Source organism: Carassius auratus, chromosome 31 (assembly GCF_003368295.1).
Source record: "Carassius auratus strain Wakin chromosome 31, ASM336829v1, whole genome shotgun sequence".
NCBI lineage: Eukaryota > Metazoa > Chordata > Actinopteri > Cypriniformes > Cyprinidae > Carassius > Carassius auratus.
Window position 1 is genome coordinate 12,383,508 of NC_039273.1, and position 24,789 is coordinate 12,408,296.

At 37.3% G+C, this 24,789-nt stretch overlaps 1 protein-coding gene across 1 annotated transcript in view; it reads left to right on the forward strand.

Annotated features, from left to right (window-relative positions):
• Positions 1–213: 213 nt before the first annotated feature.
• Positions 214–24,789, forward strand: part of LOC113050562 (VWFA and cache domain-containing protein 1-like) — a 69,998-nt gene continuing 45,422 nt past the window's right edge. The window contains exon 1 of the mRNA XM_026213626.1: positions 214–675. Coding sequence (XP_026069411.1) covers positions 325–675 — 351 coding nt within the window. The 5' untranslated portion in view covers positions 214–324. The remainder of the gene's footprint in view (positions 676–24,789) is intronic.

Sequence of the window (24,789 nt, forward strand, 5' to 3'; positions counted from 1 at the left end):
ACAGATGTGTCTACTTAGTTTTAACTGGGTACATTACAATTTTGAAGGCAAAATAGGAGGTTTTGAATTTTGAAAATACTTCAGACGATTTTTGGGACTCTAAACAGCAAGGAACATACAGGATTAAATCCAAATCCAGCTGCTCTTCAGAATCCATGACGGTGTTTGGATGGCGCGCCTCCTGCTTTTCACTCCTATTGTGATGCTCCGGCTCACACACACACACACACACACGCGCGCTCACTCACTTTAACCAGCGCCAACAGCCAAAGAAACTAATGCTGTCCTCTTTACCAGCGTCTGAGTTTTTGAAATTATGTCTCGATGCGACTTAGTAACCCCGCTGGAGTTCGGAAAGTGGGAGAAGTGAAAAGGGAAAGTTGGGAAGTGATCGGTGAAGTTTTTCGCTGTTCCCGTGCAGGAGCGCATCGAGCCGTAATGGCGAGTCGTGCGCGGACAGGATCTCGATTCTCTCTCGCGGCGTGGAGCACACACTCCCGATCACACTGGAATAACCTGGAGATTTCAAAGTGGAGCCTATTAGCCCTGTTGCTGGTTGTTTGTGTTGGATTTTGTGGTGCGGATAGTGAGTTCTCGATCCTGGAAGAGGCTCAGATTTTGGCAGTCCAGATGAAGAAGCTGTCTACTCAGGAGCTGGGTGTTCTCACCATGCAGGTAATAAAACACACTTTAAAACTTCAGCGTGTCTTTAAATGCACTATTCTAATTCTAATTTCTATAATGTTATTTTTTAGAGAGTTTGGTTTGCTCTATTAATCTTAAATAACTTTGGAAGTATGACATAATGTGCACGTTATATAGATGCAAGTCCTATCATACTACTATGCATTTCTGTTAATTATCCCTTAATGCTTATTTTGCATGGTTTGCGCTATTTATCAAACATAAAGGCGGTTCATTGCAGAGATTTTTGGACTTTTAAAAAACATGTTGACGTAATGACAGCCTTTACAAGTGCTTGTTTATTGATTGACTGTTTCCAGTCATGCTTGTGTGCATTCATTCATGTAAAGGCTTTATGTGATATGAATGAACAGATTTAAAAATGCAGTTTGAAAGATTTGTTTACTTTTCTCCGTGTTCATTTCCCCCCTCATCAGAAACATCTGCAGTAGTCTACTTAAGTTCCTCCAGTGTATGATCATATCTGCATTTTAAAAATAGACAATGCGCAGCTTACATTTATTACTCCAATTAGTTTAGTGTAGAAAATTCAAATGAAAAATGTAAGGGTATATCTTATTTACAACTATAGCTTTTTATATTAAAGTGGGGTATTGTGTTATTTGGTTCATTTTATATGCAAATAATGTTTATTTATTATTATCTAACCGTGTGTTTTTGTAAAGAAAGACAATTAAATGCGCGACCAGATTCAGACTGATCATGTGTGTGTGTGTGTGTGAAATTCATGCCAATTTCACACTGATTTGATGTTTTATGCGCCAACCCTCCATCGTAAAGTTTCAAGATCGACATACGAATATTATAAGGCATAAACATCTTCCTTTGGCCCTTCTTATTAATTACGAATACAATTAGAAGTGTTTTTCGCAAAAAAAATGATACATTCTTTCGTTGCGCTGTGATGTGTTGGTGTGAACGCGCGGACTTCAGAGGGAGCGCGCACAGAGGTGGGCAGTAGGGGGGCCAGACCCAAATGGCCTTTCATCTGTGCCGCACTACTATACTATACTGCTGTCCTAGCTCCTCCTTTTTTCTTTGTCACACTCAGATGTTAATAATCTCTCTCTCTCTCTCTCTTTCTTTCTCTGTGTCCCCCCACCCCCCATAATTAGTTGTTAATCAAATGAATGAAAACTCATGCAGCCACAATAAAAAATTGGCAGCCTCCACCGAATAATTGTTGTTGAGACAATTTTTTCACCAGCATCATAGCTTTGATTTAAGATAGACGATTCATCCTTATTTAAGATAGGTTGCTCACATAAATGCTCTGCACCACCTGTTAAGTGTACTAAGGGTTGTAAATGGCATTTAGTCTTGGGTATATTTGCTTTTTTATTTTCTCTTCAGGCTTCTCTGAGCTCCCTCTGTTTGTCCATCAGACTGGTGGCTTTGGTTTAAGTTGAGTCTGTTTTAGCTCAGGCCTCCAAATTAAATAACGATGGTAAATCTGAATCAGTGTGTGTAAAAAGTAATAGAGACTGGCTAGAGGATTCATTATGCAGACTCAGCAGGTCCATGGTGCTTGTCTTGTTTTCAGTATCCTCCCAGGTCAGTGGAGATAATCAGTATAAAATCTTATAGCTGATTGTGATATTGTAGTTGTGTTGTTATAGGAAAATACCATTCAACCATTTATTCATCCTTGTGTGATTCCAAATCAAGAACACACAAAGACATATTTAGACGTTTCTGTCTATGCAACCAAAAAATCAGTGGGATCCAAAATAATACTGGTCCCCATTTAAGTTCATTGAATCAAAAAAGAAATCTGCATATCATATACTGATTTGTTTTTTTCCTCCACAGACTTGTCTAGTAAGCAGTCTTTATGCTGGATTCAACAATGGAAATTAGTCCTGGTTTGATGGACTTTTCATAGTCTCTGCGTGGGATGATATCTGATTAAATAGCCCATTGAAAAATTGAGCCATTGCAAATGAGCCATCCAGTTAAAGACAGTCCATCCATCAGCTCATGGCTGCTGGGGCCCCTTAAAGAAGTCCAGTCTGATAGGCCACCTCCACTTTACTGCCAAACCGGTCACTCATCTACAGGTTCTTGTGATCTAATTCCGCTACAGTGAGTGAGTGTGTAACAGTAGGCTGTTTGTGAGCTTTCTCGTGAGGGAAGGTTTTTCGGTCATGCTTAATTAGCTCTGGAGTATTTGTTGTGTTGACTGTCCACTACACTGAGACTGTGACCTTTGGAACTGCTTCCTGCTTAAGTGCACACGCTCATTTGAGAGCAACAGCCACCGGTCTTGATCAGAAGAACTGTGACCTGTCATTAGGTTCTGTGGATTGTGTATAATTAGTTTACTTTGAAATTATTTGAAGATTATTCTGATTACTCAACCTTGCCGAACAAAACTGTACTATCACTGTACCATTGTACAAGTGATTCTACTGTTATTTGATATACTGAACTAATATTCATATACCATGTATTTTACATGGTTCTTCAAATAATACCATGGAATTCAGATCATAGTAAATTATCTGAAAAAACCATGAGAGTATCTCCTCCAAAAATAAAACTTATGATGAAATTAGTTATTAATTTTCTGACAAATCAAATGTTATTTATCAGTGATTTCCAGTTATGAAATATTATTGATGCCAAGGAAATAAGTTGTTCACTACTATTCAAAGTTTGGATTATGCACACCTGCATTAATTTTAGGAATGCTCGGATTGATGCTCCTGCCATGAGAGGTTAAGCATGACATGCGGCGGCACCATCTCAGTCTCTGTCTGGCCCAGGTAAAATAATGATAAACCTGAGGTAAAATTCATATTTCTTTATTAAATAACTTGAAAACGTTCTGCGCACGCTGCACAGTTGACACTGGAATTGTCACTTGCACAATTAAGGCAGTGTTGCATCATCACTAAAGTTTATAATGTGCATTGTTTTTTAAGTCTTGCCAGTGTTTAAACCATTCAGCACTTGCACACTCTCCTTGAGACAGTGTGCTCATGCACACTCAAAGCGTGCGCACACATAATGACAGGTTCACACCTACTCTGTTTGCAGTGTGTCTGCGGCACATATTTTTTCCGCGCCCATGTTAATAGATTAGATCAGGGCTGGGCAACTTCGGTCCTGCGGAATTTAGCTCAAACCCCAATCAAACACACCGGCCTGTAACTTAGGCTCCGTCCACATGGAGACGGAGCTTACCCCAATCCAATCTTTTTTTTTCCTCGTCTCAAGAAATATCCGCGTCCACACGAAATGCTCATAAACCTTGCGCGTGGTACACAAACGAACATGGAACAATACATTTATTAATCTGTGTTAATGTTAGTTAGTAAAAAGACAATCGTTCAGTGTTTGTTCATGTTTTTGTTGCTGTTACGTGACGTAGAGGTGTCTGACTAGGGGGGAGACGTGGGCTGATGACGTCATCGTTTCTGAAAATATACGGATTAGCCGGATCCGTGTGGACGAAACGCCTATCCGATAAAAAATTTGTGCGTATTCACAGAAACGCGTCTCCATGTGGACGGGGCCTTAGTGATGTTGAAGACATTGATTAGCTTGTTCAGGTGTGTTTGATTAGGGTTGGAGCTAAACCCTGCAGGACAGTGGCCCTCCAGGACCGAAGTTGCCCAGTCCTGGATTAGAGCGTTCACACTCACACAGTTGTGGTCCAGGAGTGCATTCCAGTTCTATTTTTGCTGTGCTGTACATGCTGAATTAAAGTTATGGTGCATTGTAATGATCAGTGATCGGCTCCAAAATCCTGATCAGGGGCACCCTTAATTTATTAGTTCAAAAACACAGTAAGAACATTAATATTGTGACATATTATTATGTGATTATGATAATATCTTAGATTAATTGAAAATCAAAAAGAACAACATTTATTTTGAAATCTTTTGTAGCAATCCGTTTTTAATAAATAAATAATATATATATATTAATCTTTCTGACTCCAAACTTTTGAGCAGTAGCATACATTATGATTTTGGGTTAATGTCACTGATCAAGAAAAAGTGCGAAAAAGGTCTTTTAAAAATTCAGTTGAAAGCACATTGCTTAAGTACTTAGAAATGTACTTCTTGTGTTTGTTTATTTGGGTTTGAAAATCCTTTTAAAATTTTGAAGATAAATTTAAATTTTATTTAATGTGGTGTAATTTTTTTTAATAATCATAAAATATCATAAGCATTAATGTATCATTAAGCTCTTAGAGAGTCGCACCATATGACATTTTACATTCTTCGCTGTGATATCAGGACTGTTGTAGAGTTACATTACAACAAATAGACAAACTAAATTTGATGTTTCTTATGTGTTTAGATCTTTGAGTTCACGTTCACACACAAAAGTTCGTAGTCTAATACCATTTTCGTAGATTTTTAAATTGAGCTGCCCAACATTAGCAGTTAAAGTGATTTCTCTCCTCCTCCTCCTCCTCCAACAGCTGTGTGATTTTAATTAGTGATGCCAGCAGCAGAAGATTCTCTCTTTCGTTTCCCTATACACTTGTTGCCCCCACATTTCTTTTCTGCTTTGTTTCATTCTATTGTCGTTCTCTTTTGTCCTCACACTGGTTTTCAGTATCCTGTTGAAACCAATCCCAGACTTGAGTTAACAATCTAAAGGGAGCGTTCCTCCTCGTCCATCGCAGCAAAACATTTGTATGCTTTAATTGGGCTTTTGGTGAGGGGAAAAAGGCCACCCTGACGGTCTTCTCGTTGGGTATCACCATGGTAAAGAAAACCTCAACGAAGCCATTGTGGCATATTTTTCATTTACTCGAAACTTTACCAAGAGGGCTTCTCATTGCACGGCTAGGATGCGCCTGTTATTGAACAACCTAGTTAGAAAGTCTGCTGTGAGGAAGCTTTTGAGAGGAGGTCTTTCATTCACAATCTCCCAGAGGCAACCCCCCCTCACCCTTTCTCTTGGAGAAGAGTCTGCATTCTGTAGTGCCTTTATTAACCAGGAGCTGTAATTAACCGGCCTTATTTAATCAGTTTGGACTCTTTCTCTCAAACACACGTAGGGAAGAATAGAAGCTTCATGGGAACTGGCATTTGTGCAGCGCTCAAAAGCTTCTTTCAGTTAGTTCCTACAGGGTCGACCTGGGATGGGACATCGGACCTTATCACAGAGTCTTCAATGGGGAGGTCTTAACACACACAACCCTATCCCAAGGGGGATGGGAGACCAGGGGCCCCACAGTGCTCTTAGAAGTGTGTCTGTGTTAATGTTTGTTGGATGACTATGCAGGGAGGCTTGGTGCTTGTTCTCTGGTCTACTTTTATGTTTTCTATGACTGTGATCTCCTTCCCTCCTCATCTGATACGGCCTTACATTCACTGTGAGAGACGAGAAGGGCCCTGACTGCATTCGCTCCAGACTGTTTTTCGTTTCTGCTTCTTTTCAAACTGACAGCCCCCCTCTCTCCAGGGTCTAAACTGTCCTGATAACCCTCATGTTGTTGTTTGTCTCAGAGTAAAATAAATGTAAAGGATTGAAGAGTTGGATGTCAAATAAGGACTAGTTTTGGCCGTATTGTGATGCAATATTTGAGCAGCTTAGAAGAATAGCCTAATTCATTTACTCCTCCACATGTCATTTCCAAACCTGTATTTTTTTCTTGTTTCCATTGAACACAAAAGGAGATATTGGCTACACAAAAGGAGTGTCCTGACTACTCTTTTTACTTACAATGAAGGTGAGTGTGGATGGGCGATAAGTCGCTTTGCCTTTTTACTTTTGATGTGCTGTGGATTGGTTTTGTAAAATAACAAAAATCTTCCGTGCATAATGTCAGCAAATAAACAAATTTTTGAGACACAACAACAACAAAACATTTTGACTGTCTGCACAAAGCCATGTGTTAGCAATCAAACTATTAGTTGATGCTTTTCTTTAAGAAACCCTTTAGTGTTTTACCTCACAGTTTGTTTAGTTTTCCTTCAGCTTTTATCTCTGCTTTAAAGGCTCTTGATGTAATCTTGGAGTAATATTTCTCAGACTGTTATTGATTGATTAGAGAGTTTTGATTGTTGATTGATTGTTGTGCATTTTGAATTGACATTTTTTTCCAGAGTTTCCAAAGCCTCATGCATTATGCAGTGGTGGCTTGTGGAAAATTTTCTCGGTAGGGTGCAATGTCCAACAATGTAAGCATACATCCCAGTATGATTTATCCTAGTATAACAAAAGGAAAAATATTTAGACTTGAAACATTTTAAATAAAGATAATTATTTTTCCAAGTTCAAGATTAAGTATGATGATGATTCTCACAAAACTCCCAGATAAATGTAAAAATGTTTCTCCATAATTCACCATTTATGTGTGTACAGTGCTACAGCAGAAACTGTGAGGAAAAAATAAATGTCACATTTGTTTAGAGAATTTTCTTTAACAAGTCAAGCTGCAATACGAAACAGGACCACACAGAGAGGACAACAGAATACTATACCAGTCGCTTTAACCTGACTGTATTTATATATATATATATATATATATATATATATATATATATATATATATATATATATATATATATATATATACGGATCCATTCAGAATTATTAAACAGAGTTAAAAGCAAATAAAAACATTCTGTATTTGTCGAATGTGGTGATCTGAAGGCAACTCAACATGACCAGTGAATAGTTCCTCTGTCAGAGTGAGTGTTGATGCCCTTATGTATAAATAACAACACTGACTGCATTAGTCTCTTATAAAAACCCGCTTCTTCAGCATTATCAAACACTTGACAGATGTGCGACCAAACATGAAATGCAAAGAGCACACATATGTTTTGTTCATTTACACACTAATTACTCCATTACAATCGTCATCCATCAAAACTTTGCTTGTAAGATATTGATTTGCTTTATTAAGGCCATAAAGGCTAGCACTGATTCTGACTTAGGCTTAAAGATAATTAATAGAGGTATGTTTGTTCGCTCTTGGAGATTGCATTGCAGTCCCTGCAGTTAAAAGTTTGAGAATACTCAGGGTGATTTTCATCAGTGAATCGCCTAAAAAGAGGCGGTATTCCACAGAATGTAACTGACGCTGATTGGACTATATATCCAGAGGCAGAATAAACAGTCTATAATATACAGAATAAACCAGCTGTGGTTGAATGTGATGGGGGAAAAATCCCTCCTTTTGAACTTTGGTGGTGTGTCGCCCTATTGCCCTAATAAAGAAGCCACCCTGGTATTATGTATGGAGCCAGTTTCAGTTTGGGAGGAGTAGATGTACTCAATAATGTACTCAACTTGATTAATCCTGAAATCTTCGATCCCAATTGCACCTGCTGTTAACATCCATTTTTCTAAGCAGTTCACAGTATTGAAGTGCTCACATAAGTATAGCAGACACTGTGGGCAATGGTTCTTTTACTTTGTATGCTTATGAGAAATCGGACCTCACCAGACCAAACATTGTATTATTAGTTCAGGAAGCAAATATTGGGACATTTTAACAAAACTTACTGTTATTCTTCACAGAAGAAGGAGCTCTGATAGAAGATGGATGTGTTTAGAGATTAAAAAAGGGAGGATGAGAGCGCCCACTGTGTTTGGTCAGGGGGGTCACTCCCTGTTTTAGAGATTAAAGTAGGTCCATAAATACAGAGGTCAGTAGTTTACATCCCATCCAAACCCCTTTATCTGATAATCTTTGAGATAAGAGGGTAGGTGGGAATTCCTCTTTGTGGTCCTGCAGGCACATATCCTTTTGCTCATGGACGGCATAAAATGGTTAGATCAGTGTATTTATATGCTTTTTGTGCTTGACCATTGCTGTTTTGCTTAAGACTAAGTCGCAACAAAAGGCTAAAGCAAAGCATGTTGTCGGCACACAAAAATTAGGGATGCATGATATCATTACCATGTTGGTACCATTATTATAATAATAACATATTTTTTAATATATAAAAAAAAATATATATATATTATTAGAAATGTGATTTAATTATTAATTTCATTTTGTTTGTTTTTGTGTATATTTTTAAATTGATACTTATCAGCACATATTGGGTATTAGATTGTCATTCAAACAATTTGTCATTGTATTCCCCATATGCTAATTTCTGCTGATTTTTACATTTAGATTATCTTTGCTGTCTTGTTCTCTTAAAATTCATTTTAATAATACTACATTCCATTGCTATTTTTAATCTAGCAGACTTTCACTGGCTTTATGAAAATCCATGAAGATTTAAATAATATATATGCTTATATTTTCAGATATTATATTTTGATATTCACTTGTAGTGTTTAAAACTATTTTAGAATGTTAATTTCTTTTAAATAACTTTGATATTCACCATTTATTGATTATCTTACCTATTAATAAATCGGTCCCAACCAGGTCCCACTTTATATTAAGTGGCCTTAACTACTATGTACTTACATCAAAAAATAAATACAATGTACTTATTGTGTTCATATTGTATTGCAACTTTTTTTTGCTGCTATTGAGGTGGGAAACAGGTAAGGTTATAGACAGATTTGGTGGTATGGGTAAGTTTAAGGGTGTGTTAAGGTGTAAGGGATGGGTCAACGTGTAACTATACATGTAATTACAGAAATTAATTACAGATGTAATTATGTGCAGATATTTTTCAAATATAAGTACAATGTAAAAACATGTATGTACACAATAAGTGCATTGTACCAAATTAATAATTAAAATTTAACTACATAGTAGTTAAGGCCACTTAATATAAAGTGGGTCCAAAATAAAATAAAAAATTGACTACTGAATCATTGACTAGTTGGTTGTCTTTTCTGGTACTTTTATTGTTAGTGTACAGGTAACTCTAATTTTATATATTCCATTTTTGAAGGTTAACCCTCTCTTACCACCCAAGTTGAAGCAGGAAATGACCTCAGATAGTGTCTGAACTTTGAATCTCTCTCTTGTAGTGTGTACTTTGAAAGAAAAAAGAACCTTGATTCTGAGGGCACTAATTGGCTGACATAAAGGAGCGTTCCTTCTTTGAATGTGCGAACGGAAAAGAAGGATAGCTGCTAGAGCAACAAGCAGCAGCTGTGTTTTGCTGTTTTGTGTTTGACTGTCTCAAGCTGGGCCGCTGCTTGCCAAGGACAGTTATTTTATCTACCCCGACTGACTGGTAATGCAACACCTGCGTTAGCACAGCAGATGAACTTGGGTGTTAGGCACAAGAGTAAACTTCCCCTCTATGATATGTAAATATGAAAAGGGAATCAAAAATAATTTTTATTGGCCTCAATACCGCAGTCGTTGTTTAACGTTTGTGTGTGTGTGAAGACTATTTTTGAGCATTTCCAGAGTAATACTTCTGTTCATTGATTTATTGATACTGAATACTGATTGTTGATGTTGCAGTGTGGTTTCAGATAAACTGCCCTTGTGTTGTGATTGCTTTAGCTGTAGGGAGCAATTTACTGCATGGTTTTCTAGGTGCCTGTGAGAGACAGAGAGACAGAAGAGAGCAAGGTTGTGGGAGAGAAAGAGAATATGTTTTTGCTCAATGTATGCATGTGCACTTCTCAAATCGTGCCCGGCAGCAGTCCGCTTGGCACTCATGTTTGTGTGTGTGTGTGTGTGAACTGGTCCAGTGCCAGCGTCTCTTTTACAGGAGTCTTGGGGACAGCACTTTTTAGTCTCTGGCGTCTGCTGAGAGGAAGACTGTGTAATGAACTGTTTGCAGCAGAGCACTGTGGGAATGCAGGTGTCTGGATGGAGGCACTTATTGTAATGTTTTGTGGGCTCTGCATGCACGTTTACTCTGTTAAAAGACTTAATGTGGTATTTTATATAGTTATTTATGGTTTCTATATTATTTTCTGTTTGTAGTTAATGTAATACTGAAGTATTGTCCAAAAATGTCTCCAATATTGGCAATTACTTTTTTTTTTAATTTCGAAGTCTTTAAAGTCATAACGGATAGTGAAGAACCAGCAAGCTAATTCTTGAGAGATAGGCCAGTTTTCTGCATCTAGACCAAAAACAGATGATTATGTGTTAACTGGATGAAAGAAACCGATAGACCCGATCAAAAAATGGAAAATTGTTGATATTTGAGTGTTAATTCTGAAGTTGACCTGATCGCTATCCAGCCTATTCATATCATGCATTCAGTCAACATCTGTAAACATTTGATTCAGCATAATATTGTCTTCTATTTTTTGCCTTCAGTGTGAGACCGCTTCGGATTTCTCTCGGATTTTAACCTGATATTGTGTCTGTGGTTAAAATCTGTTAATTTCAGTGCGATATCTTCCTACTTACTTCAGTGAGTGAGTTTACTACACCGCAAACCGGAATCAGGCCTTCAGCTGCGTTCAAGTAGGATTTGCCAAATCTTTCATCTGATTTTCATCTCTGTTTGGGTTCCTCAATGAGGATTAGGTGAGTTTGTTTGTTTGCATTGTCTTCACTTCACAAACCATTATGGATGGTGCCAAAACCTAGTGCCGTATTCCTGTATTTAGCTAGATTTGGGAGGGTTGGTATTTTTTTACGATTTGAATTAACCCTGGCAGCTTTCTCGATGGAAATATTGCAATGGAATGTAAGCAATGATTTGGCAGCAAATATATATTTGGTTGCTTAGGGTTTTTACTGTCATCGCTGTAAGACTTAGTGGATCATGTTTTTCTTTGGTGTGAGTTTACCAGTTTGCGCACAATGCATATTTGCGTGAGGGAAAAATTGTCCATGAATACCCAGGGCTTTGATCAGCCAAACTTTAGGCTTGCAATGGGGTCACGGTGTTATCTGACAGAAACCGCATCGATGACATTTCCAGACTGCTGATTCAAATGCATTTCTGTCTTGTTCTCGATGTTTGGTGTTGGCAGAGAGTTTAAAGAGAATGCAAAGCGAGAGTGTTATTTTTCTTCACCCATTTCCCATGAACACTTGCATGCAAACCTGACTGAAACTAAGGTATTACAGAAATAATTGACGGCAATTTAGTTTTTCCCACAAGTTGTTTTTGTGGTTATTATATTTGTAGGCAAATGTTTCACCATGTCACTGCCTCTTTGAGCAAATATTCACTTGCATCTAAAGTTTTTTTGCCTGTTAAGCTGGTTTGATATACAGACTTAAATGTAGTTTTCTTAAAATGGAGAGAAATTGTCTACCTACTAGACAGGCTTCCTAACTACACATCACATATTTTATTATACATACTTATTGGATTGGTTAGGATGGTGGTATGTTCATTTTTTAAATACTTCTAAATGTAAAAGCTAATTGCTAACTGTCAACTGTCATTTGATGATCTGCCTTAGATTTAGTTTCTTTTAAATTATTATTTTAGATCATTCATAAAAACAATTGTATTTGTATTACATTTAAATTACAGTATTGTTCAAAATAATAGCAGTACAATGTGACTAACCAGAATAATCAAGGTTTTTCGTATATTTTTTTATTGCTACGTGGCAAACAAGTTACCAGTAGGTTCAGTAGATTGTCAGAAAACAAATGAGACCCAGCATTCATGATATGCACGCTCTTAAGGCTGTGCAATTGGGCAATTAGTTGAATTAGTTGAAAGGGGTGTGTTCAAAAAAATAGCAATGTGGCATTCAAACACTGAGGTCATCAATTTTGTGAAGAAACAGGTGTGAATCAGGTGGCCCCTATTTAAGGATGAAGCCAACACTTGTTGAACATGCATTTGAAAGCTGAGGAAAATGGGTCGTTCAAGACATTGTTCAGAAGAACAGCGTACTTTGATTAAAATGATCTCCAATGCCTTAAAATGGAGAGCAAAACCAGAGAGACGTGGAAGAAAACGGAAGACATCCATCAAAATGGATAGAAGAATAACCAGAATGGCAAAGGCTCAGCCAATGATCACCTCCAGGATGATCAAAGACAGTCTGGAGTTACCTGTAAGTACTGTGACAGTAAGAAGACGTCTGTGTGAAGCTAATCTATTTTCAAGAATCCCCCGCAAAGTCCCTCTGTTAAAAAAAAGGCATGTGCAGAAGAGGTTACAATTTGCCAAAGAACACATCAACTGGCCTAAAGAGAAATGGAGGAACATTTTGTGGACTGATGAGAGTAAAATTGTTCTTTTTGGGTCCAAGGGCCACAGGCAGTTTGTGAGACGACCCCCAAACTCTGAATTCAAGCCACAGTACACAGTGAAGACAGTGAAGCATGGAGGTGCAAGCATCATGATATGGGCATGTTTCTCCTACTATGGTGTTGGGCCTATTTATCGCATACCAGGGATCATGGATCAGTTTGCATATGTTAAAATACTTGAAGAGGTCATGTTGCCCTATGCTGAAGAGGACATGCCCTTGAAATGGTTGTTTCAACAAGACAATGACCCAAAACACACTAGTAAACGGGCAAAGTCTTGGTTCCAAACCAACAAAATGAATGTTATGGAGTGGCCAGCCCAATCTCCAGACCTTAATCCAATTGAGAACTTGTGGGGTGATATCAAAAATGCTGTTTCTGAAGCAAAACCAAGAAATGTGAATGAATTGTGGAATGTTGTTAAAGAATCATGGAGTGGAATAACAGCTGAGAGGTGCCACAAGTTGGTTGACTCCATGCCACACAGATGTCAAGCAGTTTTAAAAAACTGTGGTCATACAACTAAATATTAGTTTAGTGATTCACAGGATTGCTAAATCCCAGAAAAAAAAATGTTTGTACAAAATAGTTTTGAGTTTGTACAGTCAAAGGTAGACACTGCTATTTTTTTGAACACACCCCTTTCAACTAATTGCCCAATTGCACAGCCTTAAGAGCGTGCATATCATGAATGCTGGGTCTTGTTTGTTTTCTGACAATCTACTGAACCTACTGGTAACTTGTTTGCCACGTAGCAATAAAAAATATACTAAAAACCTTGATTATTCTGGTTAGTCACATTGTACTGCTATTATTTTGAACAATACTGTACATTTAAATAAAATTTTAAAAGCACACAACCAAAAGATTTGCATTCTTGTTTTAGCACAGTGGATGATTGACAGGTGAGTAGGCGGTCCTTCACTGTTGTCTAGGACACATCAAGTGTTTACACTATGAATGTAGTGTGGTCACATTTTTGACTACCTGAGAATGTGAGGTGATTGTATTGCAAGCATTCTGTACCCCAATTACACTTTTATTTAGCATTGTCCACTTATGATCAGATCACCCAAAATAAATATCTATGGCTTTAAACAGAATCCTAGACTCAAGTTTAAACAGAATCCTAGTGTCCTAGTGAATATTGGTCTCAGAGTTTGTTGCGTAGTAGCTTGTGTGAGTGTTATAGACTTTGGCAGGCCTGTGGGTATCGGAGGCCCTTCTCGCTCGCTGATTCTGTCTGTAACCAAGCCCCTGTGTCCATCTGAGCGTGTTCATCACGCACCCTGGGTTCACATCCGGCAGGCGGCCAACAGAGCCTTTGTCCTCTGGACTGAAGCGAGCAGCAGGATCCTGCTCTGTCTAACTGATCTGAGAATAACCAGAGATAAGCAGTGATCCCAGACTGGAATGATTCTCCCTGATCATTGGAATGTGCTTCCCTTGTAGGCCTTGGACTGAGTTTTCAACTGGAAGTTCTATGGATTCAGGATTAAATTTTTGTGGGGTTATAGACAATGTGTGTTAGCTTTGTGGTAAATTGTACTCCTGGTAGTTTTATCAAATATACACTTTAAATGTGAAATTTCTTAGAGAAAATAGACCAAAAATAGTACTCGCTCATCCTGGACTGCCCTGTTTTTTTTTCATCTCAGTGATGAAGTACAGAGCTGTATATCCATGTAATACACCTTTAAAGGTCCCCAGTGTTTGGTCTGTTCTTGAAACTTGTTTTACAACAAAAGCACACGTGCACAGTAATTCTAGGTAGTGCTGGTCAGTGTTCCTGTGAAAGATGCTGCATTCTTCAGTGACAGCCCTACAAAAGTCCCTCTATGAGCCACTGCCACCCTGTCTCCCGTCTCGGGGTCATCAGGATAGAAGAGTACAAATGTATCCCAGTAAAGCTTAGCCTTATGGAAATAGCAGGAAAAAAAGATAATTTGTTTACTTGGTAATAAGTGCCTTAACCGTTTCACTCGAAAGTTTAAAATATTCTAACTGACCCCGCATTGTGAGTTCTTTTTTAAGGTGACCATTATTTTAGAATGTATCACCATATTATTTCCATGGTGATGTGTTATGCTTGTCATGTGACAAACTGCAGCCACAATAGTACTGTATGACAGATGTAATTTGTTAACTATAGCATGAACTTTCTGGTTTTCTTATTCTGAAATACGTGTAAGTGAATGTTTTGTCATTTGCAAACCTTAATAATGATCTTGTTAATAATTCAGAGAATGGTATCTGTGAGATTTACAACACATAAATTCATCCATTTCTCCCTGTATACATGAAAGTAAGTGGCCGGGGAAACTGGAGAAGAACAGAGTGAACTTTTATAGTTATTTACACGATATGTATCCAGTATGAATAAAACAGGTTGTCAAATTATAATTGTTCTGTACAAAAGTGTATTGTTTTGCTCTGTTTTTAAATGTCTTAAACCTAAAATAAACATTATGTGGTTGAAAACACTGCATAGTTGTAATAATATGACAAGCGGAGAGCACGTCTGTCTCTGTCTGTACGCCAACCAATGCAAGAGAGCCCATTTGAATATGGCAGTTATGACGTCACTGTACATTCTAAAATCCCATATGTGGACCCGTACTCCATGGGGCACAGAAATGATGATCCCACATATAGGATTGTTCTGTTCAAGAGACTAAACTGAGTATCTTTCTTGATTTGCTTCCACAAACCTGGCAATATTTGTCAAAGCCAGGAACTATCTAACCTCAAATCTAAAAGCATGCTTTTGTTTCCCAACAGACTGATTAAAATCTGTACACCCTGACTCTTGGAGGTTGCATAATATGCAATCTAGTTTGACCTTGTGATTTTCAGAAGTGCTTTCCAGTTTTGTGTGCAACATGAATACGGTCACTGAACAGACTGTTGACTATGTCGACTGAGACTGAGAATACTTGTTTTGATTGTTGTGGGGCACTAATTTGGAACATGATTACTTTATTCTTTATATTTCTTTTTACGTGTTGTGTTGCATTGTGTTGGTATTGTAGGGTATAGGTTCAGGAAACATTCCTCATCCCCATATTGTATTGCAAAATGCTTTTGCTGCTATTGAGGTGGGAAACGGGTAAGGTAAGGGAAAGGTTTGGTAGTATGGGTAGGTTTAAGGATGGGTTAAGGTCTAAGGGATAGGTTAACAGTGTAATTATAAATGTCTTAATTACATTCAGATGTTTTTCAAATATAAGTACAATGTAAAAACATGTGTATACAATAAGTGCATTGTACCTACTATTGTACCATTGTACCTTAACTACTATGCACTTACATTTATTAATTTAAATGTAAGTACATAGTAGTTAAGGCCGCCACTTAATATAAACTGGCACCCAATCTCTTTCTGAACTTTTGAACTCAATGAAGGGACAAAAATTTCTCAGCTTCCGTAAAAAAAAAAAAAAAAAAAATCTTAATTTAAAGGTAAACAAAAGTAAACCTTTAATTCATTTTGCTTAGACGGAACAGAGTACTGATGTTAAAAAGTAAGGGGGAAAAACAGCCTCCCAAAGTTTATTTACAGTGTATAGATTCACTAGTCTAGTTTTCTGTTACTTGAAATATGGCTGCTTTGCTTCTTCCATGTCAGTAGTCATCTGCTAAAACTTTTGGGCTTAACATTTCTTAGAGGATTTTTAAAGTGTCTTAACACAAATATCCTTGATATTTTCATGAATCTAACCTAAAAAGACTTCAAAGTAATTGTCCAGAGGAACAGAGCTCAAGAGAATGCAGAATGTAGACGTGAACTCACATTTTGATATAATGCAAAACGGGAGAGGACCACCCTTGACCTATTATACTTGTTTTCATTTAGTTCGGCTCTCCCGAGAGATGTGGTTGAATTAATGCAATCAAAGAATTACGTTTTCTGAAGAAAAAAAAGCAGATCGCTGGTTTATAAGGAAAAGTCTGTTTGCTTAAGCTTGACGGTGCTGAAATATTGGCTTTCACAAGCCTGCGGACACAGTTTAATTGCATTTTTCCCATAAACTCAAACTGACTCTGAGATGTTTGATCTGAATTACGTATTTTATGTGGAAAAATAGATTTGCCCTTCAGTCCAGGCAGAAATCCATGCTGCTTGTCTTCTGGTCAGTGTTTGTTCTCCAGTTCTTGAGTTTTTCTCACCTCACTTGCTTCATATTTATCCATTCTTTGTTCAAAAGCTTTAGATGAAGAACATTACAAGGGTGTTATTATGGCAGCAGGTGCCAGACCTGTTGGTGTGTGTCTGACTGTGTTGGCAGTGTTAAAGGAGAATGGGCACAGAGGGCAGCTAAGCCCGATGTAGCCCAGACCATATGTGGGTGTTGTGGGTTGAGGTGGTTGGGAAGCTGGAAAGTTACACCACCAGGAGTGCCAGGGTAGCCAGCGCACAGTCCAGGACATGCAACATAACCCGAATGTAGCATGATAATTAAAAACACAGCACAGAATTCTCTGTTGTTGCCATTTGATCGCACCTGTGTGTGATAAAACCGCTTGAGTCCAAGATGGAGAATGTTCAATTCAATTAAACTCAAGTTTATTTGTATATTGCATTTTACGATACAAATCATTGCAAAGCACCTTTACAGAAAATTGGATGGATTTGCAGTAGGTCCGCATATATTTATGGATTAACACTTCCGAAAGATTTCATATTGGAGCCTTTGTTTTTTTGGTTCAGGATTGCTGTAATAAGAAACTCTTTTACAATCATTTAATAAGAAAATCATTTAGTACTTTGATCTGTTGCTTTGATCTGCCAGTAACAGTTTTATACGTTTTTTTTTTTTTTTTTTTTTTTTTACAAGACACAGATTTGAAGTTTTGAAGTTAGACTTTCATCTTTAGTGGATAGAAAATGTATCATTGCACAAGGCGAATGTTTGGCCAAAAACTAAGTTTTTTACATAAGGAAAACTGACACCATTGCTGTTTAATATTAAATAGTTTATTTGTTTTATGACTTGTGAATGATGAACAGTCTGTGTTCATTAACTACTTTGATCGGTTTGTAGACTACAATTCCAAAAAGCCGAAATTTGTTAGTCCAAATCCAACACTTATTAAATAGTTCTATGGTACTACTGTTTTTTTTTTTTGTTCCCTGTTCTTTTGGTATCTTTTTTTTTTAAACACAATTTAAATACCGTGGTGTAGATTGAAAGTACCATGATATTACGTTCTGATATCATCGCTGTAACATAGCGGCAAGCCAGTTCACTTGGTGGCCATTTTGGTAACACAGATTAGCAACTATTTTCTATGCAGTTAAGAGGAATAGAATATACTACTGCTTCCAACCTTTTTTTGAATGAGGAAACACCAAATCTTAAAAGCATTTTATTTTATTTTAGAGGTAGATGTTAGAGGTTTTCCTTCATAGTTTGCCCCCTTTAGACCAGCACTGCATTGGAAACTCCATCTGATGGGGATCTGGATGATCTGGTTCTAGGCAGACTCTGCCAGTATAGCAGGAAATGAAGCAGTGTCTCCATCATCCCTCATAGATGGATGAGCTCCGGGAATGTCAGACAGGGCTGTGGACATCTTTCCCCCCCCCAATCCTCTCTCCCTCCTCCCTTTTTATGTTTTTCCAGCGAGTTGTGAATTATGCTCAGCGTTTGAAGCTAACACTTCACAACTGACAAATATCGCTCATCTCCTAAATTGTAACACCCCACGAGAGGAAAGATGAGAGACTCTGAGTCTCTCTCATGTTTACCTCCACAGCTCTCAGAAGCAGAATTGCCTGCTTTCCTATTTTTAGTCAGAAAAGTATAAAAGTCTCTGAATGTTGCTATGGTGCAAATGAAATTATTAATTACATCTGGAGCCTCAAAGCAATGACTCAATAATATTTAACAGCTTTTATTTATTTTGGATATGTGGCAAAGTGGATTAAGTTTGTTGCTTCTTAAATCTACTGAATTCTGCTCTACACTGAAGACTTTTAGATTTGTTGTTGTTGTTTTTCACTTGGGGCAGTTCTCTATTAGTTTGTTGTAACCTACTCTTTTAAAGCCTACTCTTCATAAAAGCAAGACTCAACAATTAGGTTTTATTTCTGTAGTCGTTCAGATTTGTAATTGCCCTGCCAATATTATACTGTTCAAAGTATAATTAGCAAAAACAACAAATGCTTTAATTTGAAAGGCATTAAAAATTTGATCAACTAACGTAAGATGTAGTGACAACACAGCTTTTTCCTTTTTTCTATAGCTTTTTACACAGGTATATCTTTTTATGTACCTTTAAGCCTGCGGGGCAATGGATGTAGGCAGAAATTCAAGGTAATAAAACACTCGACCTCTCAACTGTTGTAATTGTTATTTGGGCCCCCTTCACATGTGGAAACCATTATATCCTGTCTGCTGGACTGAAAAAAAAACAGGGCTGCCATGAGTTGGAGATCTGCGAGAGAATCCGCTCCGTGACCCGGTCTCTCAACGGGCCTCTCAGTGTTTTCACAAAGAGGTTTTGTTATTGTAGGACCCCAGGCTCTGTCAGAATATCTACCGACACTCAGTCTCTCTCGTGGTGGAGGGGCGGCCTAAAACATTAGTTCAGCCAAGAGTGGATCAAGAACACACAGGCCTAAGGTGTGTTATCTCTGTAGGTGATTTATCTACAAGTTGTAAGTTGAGTGAGGCCTGATGAATATCCCTGTTTAGACAGTATATTGATGCTGGATATGTTAAGAGATTCTTTCATAGAAATACCACATTTGTTTCTCTCAAGAAGACAGTCATGAGACAGGCTGAACTGCACATGGTCCAGGACCTTGAAATTGTATGAATGCAATGTTTTGACTGTGCTAGTAATGCGTAACTGTGGAAACCAAAGTCATTTCATTACTTCAGTTCTGATGGTCAGATAAGTTTGAGAAGATTTTGGTATTAAAGAATCATTAAAACATTTATGTTCCATTATCCTGATAACTTGGTGAGATTATATATGCTCGCATATGGAACTCATTTCACACTCGCTCTCTTCTTTTCCACCCAACCCCCTCACAAACACTTCAGTTTATTCACTGCTAATGTGAAACATGTCAGCCACACTTCAGTATCTGTTAAGACTCTCTTTTTCAAGCAAATAAAAACATGAAAGTTGTAATTAAGGACAAAGCTCACAAATATCAGACTTTTGACATATCTTTAAACTAGACTTTTTTTTGGCTGTTTGTTGTAAGAACTGGTTGTAGTAAGATTACTATTATTATTTTTTTTTTTTTGCGAGTTACTGTAATGTATAATTTGATTAGGTATGCCTAAACATAAGGGAACCAGCATGCATATATTGGGACAGCAATATATGCAAAAAAAGTGTTGTAGATATTGGGAGTGTAGGCTATAAAAATAACAGGCAACGTGTATTTTTCAGTCATTATTAAATTAATGAAAGAACTATGAGTTTCTCTATGTAGTGTATTTTCTTGGTTTGATAACTTGTAAAGTTATGTAAAACCTGGAAGTAACTTGAAAGTAATCAGTGATCTGATTACTTTTTAAATGCAGTATCCAGTAATGTAATCAACTTACAATTTAAAAGTAGTAATTTGTAGTGTATTTTTTTTATTATTATTTTTTTTTGAGTAACTTACCCAACACTGTAGGAGACATATAAAATATATTATTTATATAAAATATAAATTATTAAATAGTGTTAGGCTGTTTCTTTAAAGTGTGAATAACCTTGATTGCTTTTTCATGATACATTTTGAAACTAATAGCAAGAATGGTTAAAATAGTTTCCTTTTATTGAAATTTTTTTTAATCAATTTTAGAGCAACTACATAAATATTAGTATATAAATATTGAATATCTTTTAAAATATGTAATATTTATATAATTTCTAGTTAAAGCTCAGGTGCAGATGCAGAGTGCTGCCTTGTCTCTGGCTCATCCTTAGAAACTGGGAGAAGGTGAGACAGAGATGGAGAAAAAAAACACATCAGAGGGCAGGGAAGGATGCCTCATTCTAGAGCAGAAGCCTTTGTAGTGCAATGAGCACATTGCTTCTGAGAGTTAGAGCGTGGGGGAGGGGGAGATGGGGGCGAGTGGGGTACCTGCGGCAGGAAATCGCAATAGCATCCCAGACTGGCTTCTGTTGTCTGGCCTTTCATCTTCTCTGTTTGTACCCAGTTTCCCCTGTCGCTGCCACAGCAACTAGGTGTTGTCAGCTGCAGTGAGGAAATATGGGATTTCAAATCAGATTGTCAGTTACTGTCATAAAACACATTTATTTGAAGGCAGTTTTCGGTACATCCAGAAAAAAAAACAGTCAAGGCAAATAACTGAAAATAAAATTGATACAAGAGATAAATGTAGGTCATAATGAATTAATTGGGATGTTTGAGCATACAAAAACTTTTAAATCAGTTTATTCTGATTTACCACAGTATAAAACACTGCAATTGAGTTTTACAATGTTTATAAGGTAAAAAATACAAGTTCTAGTGCTACTGACATTTAATCTTTTTTTCCTGTTTTTATTGTGTGAAATGTTATGCAAGGATTTTCAGTCATGAAATTGCTTTTGATCACATTTGTTTTTGATAGCAGCAGTAGATATCTTAAAGTGATGGATCAGCCAAATCTGAATTTTTTTTTATCATTTACTGATGCTCATGTTGTTTCAAACTAGTTTTGTCATAAGAATCGATGTAGGTACCAGTTGGTACTGAAATGTAAAAAATGTGACGATGCCAACATTTCTTTTCCAGTGACATCACTTGGATAAGCACCACATGGCCAAATATTTGTTTAGTCATTGTTTTAGCAAGCTCTCAATCATTGTGACCTTATTTTATGAAAAGACCACTTTTGCTATCAAATAAGTTACAGATGAATTAAACTGAATTCCGGCCTATATTTTTTCATTAATTGTTGTGTTTACAGAATTAAAATGGGTTGCAAATGGCAATTCACATTGACTTACCTAAGAGCAAAAACACATTACTGCTCTTTAACCTACATCTTTACTGCAGTGTTAAGGGAGGGACAGGCCAATGATTTAGACCTTGTAGGCCTAAAGAGAGGATTATGGCACCTTTTCTGCTCATTGCGGTATGTGAACACACCCTTTCACTCCCTTCACAATCCCAAATTAATGAGGATTAGCTGGATGGGCTCTGGCCTTTGAAGATGACTGAATTGCTAATAGGTTGATCCCCCTCCATCGCACCATTTTAATGGAAATGCTGCCGAGCATCAACGCCACAACTCCAGTGATGTTCCACCCCACAGCACATCAGCTGTTTCCTCAACCAATGCGTGAAAACTTTACAGAAGAGTTAGTGCTGTTAAAATCCAGTAAGTCCATCTTTGCCTATTAGCTTTGTGCAGCTTTTACGAGGTAGGCTGAAAATGACTGAGCATTTTTCTGTTTGCGGATTGAAATATCGACATGACTTATGGGTTTCATTCCTTAGGTGAAGGCAATAATTCTTAAGTGACTGCTTTTTGGCTGAGGAAAATGGCAATCTTGATATAATAAACCACCCTGCGGTGGGCTTGGTTTTAGTCAATCTGCCTTGCCGTGCCTCTGTTGAAGGGAGTGCCAGAGCCTTGACAAGCCTGGATCAAAGACAGCATGAGGTTCAGTCATTCCAGACATCTATTCAACTGCAGTCAAGATTAACCCTGAGGTTGACAAGATTAATAACCGCCCTGGACACCACATTCTGAGCCAAAGCAGCTGCACATAGGCTTCTTTGTCCCCACTTAGTTGAACGGCAGTATGTTATTGCTTACAATCCTATAGCTTGTCATTCATTTTAATGACAACTTGTCTGTGAGGATTAGACGGTGGATAGGCCAAACGTGGAGAGGTCCTGTCAGTTTGTAAAGTTCAGGCACTAAGTATTGCTGATGGCATAGCTTGATGTAACTCTGTTTCTTTCTATTGCTGCAGGGCTACAGAACAAGACTAAAGTGGTCACAGATGTCACGATAAACAATTGCAACAATAATTTAAATTCTAGTCACCATTGGTGACAGTTGAGAAAACTTTGTTTCCATCCATATCACCAGTTTTGTCATATTATCTCCTCAAAGTGGTGGTTCTCAAACAGGTGGCTTCAAGATGCCTTAAAATGATTTAAAATAAAATAAAACAAAACAAGAACCATGATTCCCACAAACTTGAAAAACCTGGATATACTGTAGGGCTGTCACTTTTTATTCGATATTCGAATATGCATTCGAACATGACGTGAAATATCCATAATCGAACTATAAATAAAATATCAGTTTTTAAAATGCCACGTGTAGCGCATTTTTTACAGTATATGATAAGACCGTTTGTTTTTTATTTTATTCTTTGCCATCTTTTCCAGTAGAGGGCACTCTAGACGTATTGTAGTATAGGCACATGACCAAATCAAGTGAATAATAGCTAGTAGCCAGGCATGTCTGTGTGCTCCGAACATGTGTTCTCCACCGCGGGGAACATTGTAAATAAAAAGAGAGCCACACTTGACCCAGATCAAGTTGATAGACTGGTGTTTCTTGCAAACAATATTAAGAAATGAATTAGGTAAGGCTATATGCCTTACTCCTGCTGCTGTTTAAGTTGTCACATTATTGTTTGTGCCTGTTCTGAATCGTTTTTTCATTTAACCTAATGTTATGAAATATGCATAGTGGCACTTCATATAAGTTGATATTCTAAGTTGATAACCTGCTAATACATTTGTGATAGAATCTCCTTTAGGCTACGGTGTTTTTTTATTTTTTTTTATTAATTTTTTTATTATATGCGCGGGGTCGGGCACGTAGATATTTAAATCTATTCGAATACATTGCATGATATTCGATATCCGTTAGAACTGAATTTTCCTCAAAAGTGACAGCCCTAATATACTGTATGATGTAGCCTAATTTTAAAAGTGATTTCTAGTCTAAAGGAAAAGTAATGAAAATTAATCAAATCTTTTAACTCTAAGAGCATTTTTCAGTTATGTCAAGCACTAAAATTCCTTATCCAGAAAATCACGAACAAGCATAGAAGTAATGTGGTCTTCAAATATTTTTGTGGACAATGGGGGTCTTGGTAACAAAAAGCCTGACTTAATGTTTAGATTTTGATTTAGATTACTTCATAACATTCACAAAACCATTTTGTATTTCTTGTGAGTTTGCGATTTTTAAATCAAACTAATTTGGAAATAATTTAGAGTCGCTATTGACTCCTTCATTAAATGTCAATTATGTCCTATTCAAAATAATCCAGGACCCTTTACTGTGATATAATCCTAATGAAATTTAGGATACATATTCACATACACACAACTACAAAAATATTTTACAAAACATAGTCATAGTGAGGGTGAATTGACAGTAAGGGAAACCTTGTTTAGATGAAATGTTGGAACCATCATAATAGTCTAGCGCCCTGTGTTTTCATCAGCTTTCTTATGTCAAAGACCGTCCTCTCAAGAGTTTGATGTTTGTTGAGAAGGTTCTCAATTTACAAGCTGCGAAATTCCTCTTTGGTCTGGGTAAAGCTGTGAAAGTCATTGGTGCAGATTGAAAAACAACCCCACTACATCAGAAAAAGACCTGTGCTTGTGGCTGATGTGCTATTTGTGTTTGTGCCTGTGTTTATTTTACAAGAAGGGTCTGAAATTACAAGTTTCTTCTTTCACTTAGTTTACCACAGCTTCTGTGTCTGGAGCTTTATTCACAAAGGTGGGGTTCATCCATACATCATCCACAGTTTGTTTTGCTTTTTATAAACATTCACTCATGATGAAATTCCAGGCCTTTGGTGAGTGCGGACATGTGCCCGTTTCATCATCTTTAATGTGGGTGACCACCCTGACCTCAGACACATTACACAGTGAATAAAAGAGTTTCTTCTCTTCTTAAGTGTTAAAGATCATCAGTCCTCCTGATGGCCAGTGATTTTTGGATTGGTGGGAATCCATCAAGTTGTTATGACACATTCCGCAGTGGTATTCC